At 35.1% G+C, this 14191-nt stretch overlaps 1 protein-coding gene across 1 annotated transcript; it reads right to left on the reverse strand.

The window, feature by feature from the left end:
- Nucleotides 1-265: 265 nt before the first annotated feature.
- Nucleotides 266-13475, reverse strand: LOC110029475 (BI1-like protein). Its single transcript, XM_020731780.1, has 4 exons — nucleotides 13079-13475; nucleotides 12500-12613; nucleotides 774-931; nucleotides 266-685 (listed from the first exon to the last, which is right to left on the reverse strand). The coding sequence occupies exons 1-4, from the start codon at nucleotides 13341-13343 to the stop codon at nucleotides 479-481; spliced, it is 744 nt and encodes a 247-aa protein (XP_020587439.1). The 5' UTR covers nucleotides 13344-13475; the 3' UTR covers nucleotides 266-478.
- Between the last annotated feature and the right edge of the window lie 716 nt (nucleotides 13476-14191).

The following is a 14191-nucleotide window of genomic DNA, read 5'->3' on the forward strand; positions in this document are numbered from 1 at the left end:
CTAAAACTCAATCCAATATTGAACTTCAGCTCACTTTCCCACCAAAAAAAAAGAAAAGGAAAATTTGCGTACATAGCACACAATTCTTATGTATTTACATATATAACACAAACTTCAATTTTTATATATATGTCACTATTCAGACCATTAACTTGTGTAGTTCACTTTTTAGAAGTTAAAATAGCGGTTGCTTTTATGAAATATGAAAAATTTGGGTGGTATAAATATAACAAGCAATTATAGGTGTAATTGACAAGTAAAATCATAGAAATTGGGCGGTATGCAGTTTAAATACCCCCCAAAAAATTATAAAACCACTTTATATATTCACAACATCATTAAAAGCACAAAGCTACCTTACATTTAAAGGGAAAACATAAACACATTAAACGGCATAAAACATAGTAGAATATGATCAAATGGCAGTAAAGCGAACCAGAAAAATCAAGCCTGGTATGATCTCACATCCACAACAGCTTCAATCATCAGCAGCTCTGAGCAGATTAAGCAAGGAAAGGAACAGATTAATGACGTCGAGATATAGCGCCACAGCAGCCCAAATATATTCATCATAACCATATCGCTTGATCAGATTATCAGTGTCGAAGATGATGTATCCGCAGAAGATTAGAGAGGCGAGGCCGCCATAGATCATAGTTGAGATCTTTCCCATTGGGAAGAATACCTGAGTTGCAGCAAAAGAGAAAAATGCAGCTGTGACAATGGCAGTCATGAATGTATGTATGGATCGGGTGGTGATGAAGATTCATTACCTGGATTATAGCAAACAGCATCAGAATTATAACTGCAGCAAACAAGAATGGGCCAAGGAAGCTGAAGTCATGGCCTCTCTTTGCTGCCCAGAAGGTGTACAGGGTGAGGCTGACAACAACCACAGCTGTGAGAAAAGCAGCCTCCAGAATCACCTTCCCTGTTTTCCATCAGAAGTAACAATTAAAAGTTCAAATCTAAGTTAAAACAAAGGGGAATTATCATGCATAGCACACAGTTCTTATGTATTTACATATCTCACACCTAAGCTTTCATATTTACACAGGTGCGATATCACACAAAAAATAGCACTATTATCACTTTTTAAAAGTCAAATACACCTTTTCATGCATAGGTTTAAAGCACAAAAATGCTACGTAAATATGAAAGTTTAGGTGTGAGGCACGTACCTACATAAAAATTGTGTTATGTATGTAAATTGCCCTAATCTATATATATATATATGCGCGCATCTATTTTTACCCACATTGGTCACAAACCTTACTTCAGGAGTTATGATACGCATATGAAGCATGGATTAACCCGACATCAGATGAAAATAGTTGAGTTTTTAATATACTGTGTTACTAGAACCCTATTTGATTTGAAGAATAGAACAAAGTGAAATCAAAATGATAAATATTTCGTTTTTGACTACTCGTTTGGTGAGGGAGGAATATTTTTTTTTTCTTATTTAAATGAAGAAAAAAATAGTTCTTATTTATTATAAAAATGAGTAAAGAATACAAAATGATAATCCTAGAAATTTTTTCTTCCCATGATTCATTGGCCAATAAAAAAAAAATCATTGGTTCACAATTTGTAAGTAAATTCAACTACAAATACATATGCATTACATTGGGATCAAAGACTCAATATGAAATTGTAAAGTAAATACATTCACATTCCCCCCAGTTTCAATAAGTTATCAATTAAATAAATTTCCAACAAGTGGTATTACTTGGCTCAACATAGTCTCCACTATTTTACAAGAGAGTGATACTTGATTAAGAGATTCTCAACGATAGGGAGAGTGCTAAGAACCATACGTAAGTCAACATTAGTCTGCAAATCGAATGTAAAAAAAGATTTGAGTTGCTAACACATTAACATTGGCCTCTATGTGTGTTTCATAAGTCAAATTGATCGAACGTGGAGAAAATGACGAGCAAAACTGTAAATGAACCAAAACACTGATGAATGACTTAAACTCGATTTGATTAACACTCGATTATGTTTGTTCGAAATTAACAATGTCATTGTTAGGTCTCAAGCCCTAGAAGCAAAAAGTGAAGAGTAAAATTAGGTAATCGACAACAGTGTAAAATTTTAGTTCAAAAATCATTACATGAATCATTTAAATAATTATTTAAATACTAGAGCATTCCTGGGTACTGATGGTTTGGAGAAAATACAATCTTAATGTTATAAAAATTAATAGAATTAAAGATAAAATTATAACCCTAAAGATTATTGTCGAGATTAAGATTCTTAATATTCCAAGTGCTTATGCTCCTCAAGTAGACCGAGAAATATATTAAAAAAAATTAGAATGACATAAAAGAATTAATACAAATGATACCTCTTAAAGAAAAAAAATTTTATCGAAGGAGATTTAAATAGCTATGTCAATAGAATAATAGAAAACTTTAGAAATATTCATAGTAATGACGGTTTTGGAGTGATTATTGAAGAAAGTATAGTCATATTGCATTTTGCTTTAGCTTATGATTTTCTTATTGTTAAAACTTTATTTAAGAAAGAAGATGATCATATTATCACTTATAAGAATGAATAATTATTTTCTTAAAAGAAAAATAGATCATCTAGAATATAAAAATTCTATGGTCATTCCAAATAAAAATTTAAATAATCAATATCAATTACTAATTTTAGAATTTAAGATGAATAGTTGAAAGATAAAAAATACAATAAAATATTGTAATTGAATTAGATGGAAGGACTTAACCTAAAAGACATACAACAACAAACAACAACAATAACAAAGCCTTAATTCCACTACGTAGGGTTGGCCACATGAATCCTTTTTCTCCATTGCATCCTATTTAGTGTCATATTTTCATTTAGTTCTAATAAATTAAGATCATTTTTTATACATTAAGCCCAAGTCTTCCTAGGTCTACCTCTGTCTTTCTTAACCTAAAAGATATAAATAAAATTATTTTTATGAGTAAACATTAATATTCAAATTTGAGATGTTCATGAAGAAGTTAATGTTATGTGAGATAAATTAACAAACGTTATTAAACAAGTAGCAAAAAATGCACTAGAAGAATCAAAAAGAAAATTATTTTAAATAAAAATGTGTAAGGAAACATAAAATATAAGTTTTTTTATAAAAATTAGTTAAAATGTGAATGCTTAGAAAATTGAGAAAAATATCGATGACTCGTAGAGAATCTAAGAGATTAATTTATGATGTTAAGAATTCTGCTTTTAGTAATCTTTATAATATATTGGATACTAAAAATAATGAAAAATATGTGTATAAACTAACAAAATTAAAAAAAAGAAAAAGAAATATTTAATTCAAATAAAGTGTATTAAATATGAAAATCAAAATGTATTTTTCTTAAATAAAAATATTCAATATAAGTGGGTGAGATGTTCTATTAAACTTTTTACTATGTAAGCTATACATTTATTAAGAGATTTGATGGAGAAGTGCAGAGAGAGTAAGGAGGATCTATATATGATATTTGTTGATTTAGAAAAAAACTTGTGACAGGATTGAAAGAAAAGTTTTTTGGAGAGTTCTAAAAAAAAAAGGTATTGATATGACATACATTCAGGTCATTAAAGATATGTAAACTAGAGTAGTTACATGTATTCAAACCGAAGGAGGATTGACCAAATATTTTATTATTTTAGTTGAATTACATCACAGATTGACTTGAAGTCCATATGTTTTTTGCTTTAGTTATTGATGCTCTTGCCGGACATTGATAGGAAGATGTACCTTGGTGTATGCTTTTCGTTGATGATATCCTTCTTGTGGATAAAACTAGAGAGGAAGTTCAGGAAAAACTTGAATTATGGAGGTCTACTTTAGAGTAAAACTAAATACATAGAATGCAATTTTAGCAGTGGTAGATTTAGTGGCGGAGTTGTAACAATGGTTGATCAAATCATTAAAAGAAGTGAACATTTTAGATAAATTGGGTTTATTGTCCATAGTGATGGTGATATAGATGTGGATGTTATTAGTAGACTTTAAATTAGATGTTTAAAGTGGAGGAATCCATTGAGCATATTGTGTGATAGAAAAGTACTACTTAGACTTAAAGGAAAATTTTATAAGAGATCTACCCTATAAAAGAAAAGCGTAAAATAAAGTTAAGTGTTGCCAAGATGAAAATGCTTAGGGGGATGAATGGCTTATAATTACAAACAAAATGAAAAATGAATATATCTGTGAAATGGTTGGTGTAGCTCCAATGGCAGAAAAAATTACAGAGACTTGTCTTAGAGACTTGTCTTAGATGGTTTGGTCACATTAAACGTTGACCATCTGATGATCTAGTTAGGAGAGTTGATGTTTTAGGGTTGACTTATGTTAAGAAAGGTAGTGGTGGACCTAAAAAGACTTGAGCTTGCTCTAAAAAATGACCATAATTTATTAGAATTTAATGAAAATATGACACACGATTGAACACAATAGAGAAAAAAGATTCATGCAGCCGACCACACTTATTGGGATTTTTGTTGGTGTTGTTATTGCATGTTTATTCAAAATTAGAAAAGGAATTGTTTGGAATCAATTTTTGTTTCTTATTTTTTTATTTTCAAAAACAAAAAAAAGGATATAAACAGAGAAATAGTGTTTGGCTATATATTTTTTATTTTATTTTTATTTTTTGTTTTATGTTTGTACACTGCTATTTTTAAAATTTTTAAAACAACAAAAAGTTTTTGTTTTTTTAAAAACACGAGAAATAGCTCTCCTTCCTATCCCGTCTCCGTCATGAGTCGTGATGCCCCCTTCCCTCTGACATTTGTCACCGAAGATCGTCACTAAAACTCTCCTTCGGTCGCCCTCGTCAACCCCGTGCTCTCCTTCAGCCTTTGTTTGTCGACAGAGAGCTCGCCGATGCTACACCCTTCTACTTCGGCTTTCAATCGCCGACAGGTAGCTCACCTACGCCGCACTCTTCTTCTTATTTTTTTGTTTTCAAAAACAAAAAACAGGATATAAACAAAGAAATAGTGTTTGGCTATATATTTTTTATTTTATTTTTTATTTTTTGTTTTATGTTTGTACACTGCTATTTTTAAAATTTTTAAAACAACAAAAAATTTTTGTTTTTTTAAAAACACGGGAAATAGCTCTCCTTCTTATCCCGTCTCCGCATGAGTCGTGATGCCCCCTTCCCTCTGACATTTGTCACCGAAGATCGTCACTAAAACTCTCCTTCGGTCGCCCTCGTCAACGTCGTGCTCTCCTTCAGCCTTTGTTTGCCGACAGAGAGCTCGCCGATGCTACACCCTTCTCCTTCGGCTTTCAATCGTCGACAGGGAGCTCACCTACGCCGCACTCTTCTCCTTCGATCATCGGCTTTCGCCTGCCCCGTCTCCTCTTTTCTGCTGAGGAATCAAGTTCGTCTTTTCTTTGGGCATGCTTTCTATCACAAGTTCCGCAACTAAAATCAGAATAGATGAGAATAGTGGACATTTTTCCATGTGACGTGGTATCATAGTTGAGGCTTTGATTCAGATGGAGTACGTTGTGTGATTTATGGCTCATATGGATTGTGATTTTTATTATTGATGAGCAAAGTTCGAGAGCTAGTGATTCATATGCAAAAATAAATGTGTGGGTCCTTTGTGTATGATATTTGATGATGCTTTAGAATTTTTTATTAAGGGTTGCAATGGCTCATGAGGCCTCTTGGGGGGCAGAGCTTTCATAAGAAATGAGAATATTGGGTTTGCTCTTATTTCATATTGTTATAACATATGAATAGTGGTTGACTCTCACATGTATACTTAAACTTTATAATTGAAAATATGTTTGATCATTTTTGCCCTAATTTTATCCCTCTTTGATTCAAACACCCTAGCAATTTCTAATAGTACATGTTATAGAATCCATCTTTTATTTTTGAGAAGTTTAAGGATAAACACTAGTAGATTAAGAAACAAATTAATTCATCTTTTTCTGGGCTATATTAAACCTCATGAATGTGTGCAACAAGTTTTAAGTATATTTTAAACTTTTATGCATAAACTTTTCAGTTTTCCTTCGCTACATATATTTAAGCACTTTTCATTTAAATGAAGTTCGTGAAAGAAGAGTTATGATGGTCTCAAGGTGAATTATTCACAGGTTTGCTTCTCTTTTATATTTGTTTAGGGTTTAGAGTTTGGATTGATTGTGATCATAAACTTTCATATGTGAGGTGATAAACGTTGTAGTATCTCGAGATCTGAAAGCTTCAGTTGTTGGGCTTGTTGTTAGATCTTCATCATTAGCTTAAAACAGAATCTCTTGGTGCCTTGGACTTAGTAATTTCAACTCTTCCACTTATACCATATATGCTTTTCTAAACACACTAATTTCTTAAACTTATATGCATAATGTAAACAAAAATATATTTACTTTTCTCATAATGTGCTGAAGAGGAAAAAGCTTGTACGAGCATTGGATTTAATGCGTAATAGGATGAAGAAAATGCATTGTCATTCATTAGTTATTATCTATTTGGGTTGACATATACTTAGCCATTGCGTTGTAGGACAAATTAATCACCTTTGATCCTTATTCACTTTATATTTTTTTAAGGTTTTAACAAATAAATGATTTGGTCTATGGACTTGGTAATTTCAACTCTTTCACTTATAACATATATGCTTTTCTAAACACACTAATTTCTTAAACTTATATGCATTATGTAAACAAAAATATTTTTACTTTTGACATAATATGCTTAAGAGGAAAAAGCTTGTGTGAGTATTGGATTTAATGCGTAATTGGATAAAGAAAATGTATTGTCATTCATAAGTTATTATCTATTTAGGTTCAACATATACTTAGCCATTGCGTTGTAGGATAAGTTAATCACCTTTGATCATTGTTCACTTTAAGATGTTTTTTTAACATTTTAACAAATAAATGATTTGGTCTATGGATTAATGATCTCATATTCTATATTATGATATAATTGGAATTCTATATGTAAAAATTGGGTAAACATGTTTAGTCTCTAGATAAGGATGATATTCGTACATCTCAAGTTGGATTGTTGAAGATGTTATATAAATGAAAATTGGCATTTCTTTGTCCTGTTTCAAGTTAAATCATGAATAATAGTGATGTAATTGAAATAACTGGAGAAGCCAAACAGAACATTTCCTCAAGTTAGCACACAACTAGTGCTCCCATAACGTCTTCGAGACTGTCCTCAGGTGCCCCACATGCTCTGTCTATGTATGACCGTAGATCAAAATATCACCAAAAAAAAATCAGGAGAAATTTCGGAAAATAAGATTGGAAAACCCCATGCATGATAGATTGAAATGTCCCTGTGGAGTTGGTGAGGCCAAACGACATCACTAAGAACTCATAATGTCCTTCATGTATCATGAATGTTGTCTTATGCACATTCACTGGATTCATACTGATCTGATAGCACTCTAACTTAAGTTCAATTTTTGAGAACGCAATTACCCCATAAAGCTCATCCAATAATTCATCAATCACATGAATAGAAAGTTTGCCCATCACCTTTTTACTGTTAGAAATCCGGTAGTCCACGCAAAACCTCCAACTACCATCATTTTTCTTCACCAACAGGACATGAATGAAAAAATGGCTCACACTCGGCCTGATAATCCAAGCCTTAAGCATCTCTCAGATCAGCTTCTTTGTCTCTTCCTTCTGAATCTGGAAGTATATGTATGATCTGAAGCCGATGGGATAAACACCCTCCTTCAATGTAATAGTGTGCTTGTGCCCTCAAAAGAAAAACTTGTTTGGCGGTTGGAAGACATCCAACTACTGTAGGAGTTGCTGGACCCCATTCGGAAACCACCAACTCTAACTCTCGAATCTACTCAATGCTTTGCAACTCCACCAAGTAACCCAGCCATGCTCCCCAAAATAGCTTGACCACAGTTTTGAGTGACACCATGATTTTGCATAAGCTAGCATCTCCTCTGAGCATCACTTTCCTACCCTCTACTGGAACTCCATCATCAAGAACTTTCAATCCACCTTCATTTCTTCCAATGTTCGCAGTCATTTCATCCCCAAAATCACATTTGTGCTTCCCAAATCTAAAGGAAGAAAGTCTTCCACCACATGTAGGTCATGTAGTGTCAGACCCAACCCCTTGCAAATTCCCCAACTTTTCTCCTCCCTCCCTGTCTCCATCATGATGTCGAAGCTCCCTGTAGTCACCAGCTTCTCCACAACCTGATTTGAGATAAAGTTGTGTGACCCGGCTATCCACCAACACCACAATCGGTTGTTCCCCGATCCATCCCCACACCTTTATGGTGTGATTCAAAGTAAATCACACAGTCAAATTGAGCGACACCTCCGCCACATCCAAATGAAGATGCTCCTTCTCCACCGCTTCCTCTTCTGATTCCTCACTTTTTGTATTCTGAACCTGAATGGTGCGCTCCTTACAACGATGTCCTGGTGTGTATTTCTCATTCTTTTGTTCTTTTATCCTACACTCATGCATCTGTGAGGCGCTTGAAACTACCCCCAGGACGAGGTCCTGTATTCTTCGACTTCGGCGTTGCTTTCTGAAATGACATCATCCAAGTCCTTAGTGTTGTGGCTGTCACAGTGCCCTTGTGGAATCCTCCAGCATTACTGCTTTTACTGATCTTTGGGACGAGGTCCTGTATTCTTCTACTTCGGCGTTGCTTTCTGAAATGACACCGTCCAAGTCCTTAGTGTTGTGGTTGTCACAGTGCCCTTATGGAATCCTCCAGCATTACTGCTTTTACTGATCTTTTTCACCTATTCCTTATCCTCCATCATCTAAGCAATCTCATCATTTTCTTCAATCCTCGCGGTTTTAAGGGGCAGATGGCTGCTCGTATGTTGGATTTTAGGCTCTTCAAGAAGTTTTCTTCCAGTCCTGCTACAGAAATCCCCCTCAACTTCTCTGAGAAGAGCTCGAGCTTCTCTCGATATTCCATAATCGTCCCCTCCCGAATTAGAGCATTGAATTGCTCATGTAAGTCTCCTTCCCGAATGGCTCAGAAACATTCCAACAAGCAATCCTTAAACTCCTCCGATAAGTGTATCAGATACCTTGCCTCCATCCATTGGAAGAGTTCGAGCTTCTCTCGATATTCCACAATCGTCCCCTCCCGAATTAGAGCATTGAATTACTCATGTAAGTCTCCTTCCCGAATGGCTCGGAAACATTCCAACAAGCAATCCTTAAACTCCTCCAATAAGTGTATCAGATACCTTGCCTCCATCCATTGGAACCACGCTAAAGTCTTTCCCTCCAAGCATAATCCAGCTGTTATGAGCTTCTCTTCCTCCGTCAACCTATTGATTACAAAGTATCACTCCACCCAATACACCCACACATGTGCATCCTCCTCTTTGAAGATAAGCATTTTCAGCTTTCTGACACTTGTATCTTCACCCAAACCTCCTCTTCCTCTAGTATTTCTCCTCCATGTATCTAGGGTGGAACTCCCCCATCCGGTCATAGGCATACCCCACTCCCGATTCCCTCCTTCCTCCATCGTGATCTTTCCTGCCCCTTACACCATCCCTCCAATTTTCGGCCCATCTCACCCAAACCTCCTCTTCCTCTAGTATTTCCCCTCCATGTATCTAGGGTGGAACTCCCTCATCCGGTCATAGGCATACCCCACTCCTGATTCCCCCCTTCCTCCATCGTGATCTTCCCTGCCCCTTACACCATCCCTTCAATTTTCGGCCCATCCCCCTCCATTGGAAATTTCCACTTCCCCCTCCTCTCAGAGTCCAAGGGGAACACTGTTGTACGTAAATGATGTCTTCTTCATTGTCTTCTCATTCAATCTCCTTCCCTTTTGACCAGAGCAAGGATTCTCCAATCACCCATTGGTTAGGGCTTGCAACTGGAGAAATCAGCACACCCTTAGATTGCATCTTCATGAGTTTTTTAATCATCTCCCGCATTTATCCTATGCTCTCGAACCCATCCCCCATTCTACTTTTAATAGAAGAAAACTTGTCCTCCATGATGGCGAACATTTCTTCCATTCTCGAACTGATTTTCCCTATATCTCCTTCTAACACACCCACTTTCTTTGTTGTTATCTCGCCAAAATCAAAGCTCTGATACCATTTCGATACGCCTCAGAACAAAAATCAGCAAACAAATCACGATGAAACATCAATAAATAGGTGCAAACAAGCCAAATAAGGGCTGCTCTTACGAAAAACTAATGCAAACAAGCAAGATACAAAAGATTATATACTTTCGAGAGGTGGATCGATTTTCCCACACCTTAGACATCGTAAGGAACAACACCAGAAGAAGAACAACCAACAAAAAAATGCCTACCAAAAGCAAACCCTAGGTTCCCCTCAATAAAATCCCCTCATATTATTTCAAAAACTTTCCTTCCTAACATTTCCTCCACTCCTTTAATTTCTCCTTCTTGCATAGGTGATTATGGCCCTAGTAGACCCCACCCATCCATTTCCTTCTAATGCGGCTCTCCCTGTCTGCTCCACTTCTTCCCATGTCAGCTCTGCTTCTTCCCATGTCTGCTCCGCTTCTTCCCGTCGCCCAAACCGACTCGCCTGAGGCCAGTTATAAAGCTTCCAGCCAGACCGACCAGCTCGTGCATGGGCGTAACAACATGGTCCGAGAAAGTTGCATGATTTGCATGGGTTTAATATAAGTTTAAATTAAAATATGATCAGCATCAAGAAGCATACACCATCTTAAACTTTGCAAAATCTCTTCTTTTCAAGATTAAATCAAAATTTATTAAGCATGCTCTTGAGTAGACCGCCTTTTGCATAAAAGAAGTTTGTAATTCCCACCTTTGTCAATCCAAATTCTCCTCCTCAAAAGAATCGGAGTTGAAAATACTTGGTCTCCACCTAGCAAGTCTAATCATCCTCCGAACAGGAACCGAAGTTGGCATAACAGTACTACCTAACATGTTTGAACCTCTTGCAGACAAAGATTGTCTTTAAAAAAACTACGTAGATATTGAATTTTAATCTTACTCAATAAATAGGGATATCTTATCTAATATCTACATGAAAGTACCAAACATTTATTATGAAAAATTTAACTAAAAATAATATTTTCAATATTACTATATTCTCTTAAGTGTGTAATGAGTTTAACTCGCAAGTTTGATCCTCTAAATATAAGCATGAGATGCCAAATTTTGCATTGTAACAAATGTTTGAATAAAATTAACACTACAAACCCGTTCCTTTATGATGTAAAGTTTAAGCAGTCAAATAAAATTTCCGGAGATAGTCGTGTTGGAAGTCAATCTCAACCAGAAAAATTCTTTATTACTAAAATGCATTAATTTCATATACTAATCACTTTCAACTAAGATCAAAATAAACTATAAAATATTTCAGGAATATTATAAAATTCAATATGCTTAAATGGAATCCTGTAACCTAAAGCTAATGAGCAAATAACATGCACCTTTTAGACTAATTTATCAATGGCGATAAATATAAAATTAATCCCAGCTAACAAAAAACAAATATCATATCAAATATGTTACAACATCAATCCAGTATAGGCATAACCTATGTCCTAACTCCGCATAAATTAGCTAATTAACTCTGCAAAAAAAAAAAAAATTGATTGCAACTTGAACCATCCCAGAAGTCTCCATTACAGGCATAACCTATGTCCTAACTCAGCGTGAATTAACCAATCAACTCCATACAAAAAAAAAATTGTGACTTGAACCCTCTGACTGAGCGGTTTAGCCAGAAGTTTCCACTATATTATGTTTACAATTATAGCATGCATATTCCTCAATGGTATTCTATCTCTTTGGGGTGTAAATCATAGTATATTTGATATGGCACAAAGTCTATTGTTAGCTAAAGTCGACTTAAATTTACAATTTAGACAAACAACCACGCCGAGTCAACCGTCTCTTTAGACAAAATAATTTATGACTACCAACAAAAATCCTTCTGTCAAGTTGAGTGAAATAAGTCTTTTTGCCAAGTAGATCAATGTTAATAAAAAACAAGAACAATGAAATTATGTGATCTTAATCGGATTTATCACCATTCCCCCCACCATCTGTTCTTAGGTCATGACGGTAATGTCTACAACTTTAAATCCTAAATTTATTAATATTGCATGCTGAGTAATCAACGTTGTAATGACTAGTCTTAATTGAAAATCTTCTCCCATTATCAAGAGGGATAATTAGCAATAAGAGTTTGTGCATACCGAAAATTTCAAACCTCAAATCCTAAATTCCTTGTAAAATAAGGGTGAAATCTTTGAGTAGTATCTTATCTAGTTCAGCATTTGCTTTCTAAAGATTGGACCCGAAACCTAAATGTAAAATTCTCTCATCATCATTATAAGGAAGATCAGGGCCTGAATATTTTAAGCCCACATTCAATAATGCTCTTTATCAATCAAATTAAACTTTTGAATTGATTAGTTTCCATTTATTAATACATCAAACACCTTAGATTCTACTGCTCTAAGAGAAAATTTGAGGAGCTTACCACTTGTAAAGGCACAAGTTAATCCCACGGCAAAGCTGATGCATACAGTGAACAGACCCAGTAAAATAAGGTTTATTGGATGGCGCTGGTAGTAGTTGTACAGAGGGCACATCACTGAAAATTTAACAAAACAAAAGGTTATCTTAAATCCTCAATCCAATAAAAAGAACTGAATTTTATATGGCAATTAAACATTAAAATGAAAATGAAAGTTTAAAAACAGAAACAAAACTTGAATTCCCTATCAAAAAGATCCAGCAGACAGTCGGAAGATCCCTAACAGACCCATAACAGATGAAAAACATAAAAAAAGAATCACTTTTAAGGGCTCTCATATAGTAAAATTTATCACCTCAAAAGAATGTTATAGTCTATAACCAGAAGATAACAAAGCCTAGTAAATTCCAACAAATCAACGAAGGGAAAACATTTAAAAGCGCCGGAAAACCGCGGCGAAGTTAATCGACCAAGAATGTGATCAGCGAAAATAAATATCAGAATCCAAATAACCAAAAAAACGGCTGAAAAACAAAAATAATAATAAGTTTCACAACCAGAAAGGGATGTAGAAGGACATACAAATGAAAGGCGAAATTATCAGTAAAATGTACAGGCCGACTCCAGCGCTTGAAGCGACAAAGAAATGGGAGATGGGCTTGACGGAAACAACGAGGGCCGATACTGCGATGGTGAGAAGCAACTGGATGGAAACGATAGTGTAGATTTTTCGCACAAACGCCCACCGCAGTTCCGGCCTCTCCAGCATCATTGGGTAAAGCGGCCTTGTTACGTTGCCCTCCTCAACATCGCCGCGATGCCAGTACGGGGGCTTCATCCAACTCATCTTCCTCCTCTGGTTTTGATCGAAGAGAGGCTAGGTTTAGCGCAAGGGTTTGGATTTCAGATGTGAGGAACGGAACGCGAAGGAAGAAAATAAGCGCAGGGGGGGTGGTTCTCTGGTTTTCTCTCGAGGATTCATGATTTTACCAAAGAAATCGTGTTGAGTACGACACGATATACACGTGTGTGTCACTACACGAAAAATATTACCCGAGGATGTGATAAATGCAGATTACAGTGTGGATCAGAAGAATATTATGCGAGGATGTGATAGGTACAAATTAGATATGCATCCATAATATATATATAATATTGGGGTGACGGCAGTGATATTGTAGTGATATTGAGATAATATTGAAGTTCAATGAGGTGATATAAGTGGTTGGCATAATATTGAGGTGATTTTGAGATACAATACCACCCCAATATTACACTTGATGTTGAGGTGATTTTTGAGTTTTATGTTTAAAGGAAGCCTACATATTTAGCACACAACATCTCGCATCTAAATGTTTGTATTTACATAAATAACAGTGTTGTTTTACACTTATTATGCGAAAAAAACATATATTTCACTTTTAAAAGTAGTAATAATGATTTGAGTGTATTTTTAAAACACATGTATTCTAACTATTATATATATTTAATGTAGCCGTTTAAATACATTATGTGCGTTGAGTTTAAAAAAGTAGATGGACGTAAGAAAATTCTCATTGTTTCTTAGCACCTAAGCAAAAATGCATCGTGTCATACAATTATGTAGATGGAGAATAACAAAATGTCGGGATGCGAGTTCTATAACTATAAGTAATTTAATTTAATAATAGAAATAGCATTCATTTTTCCTTAGTT

The sequence above is a fragment of the Phalaenopsis equestris genome, unplaced genomic scaffold (assembly GCF_001263595.1).
Source record: "Phalaenopsis equestris unplaced genomic scaffold, ASM126359v1 Scaffold000577, whole genome shotgun sequence".
NCBI classification, from domain to species: domain Eukaryota; kingdom Viridiplantae; phylum Streptophyta; class Magnoliopsida; order Asparagales; family Orchidaceae; genus Phalaenopsis; species Phalaenopsis equestris.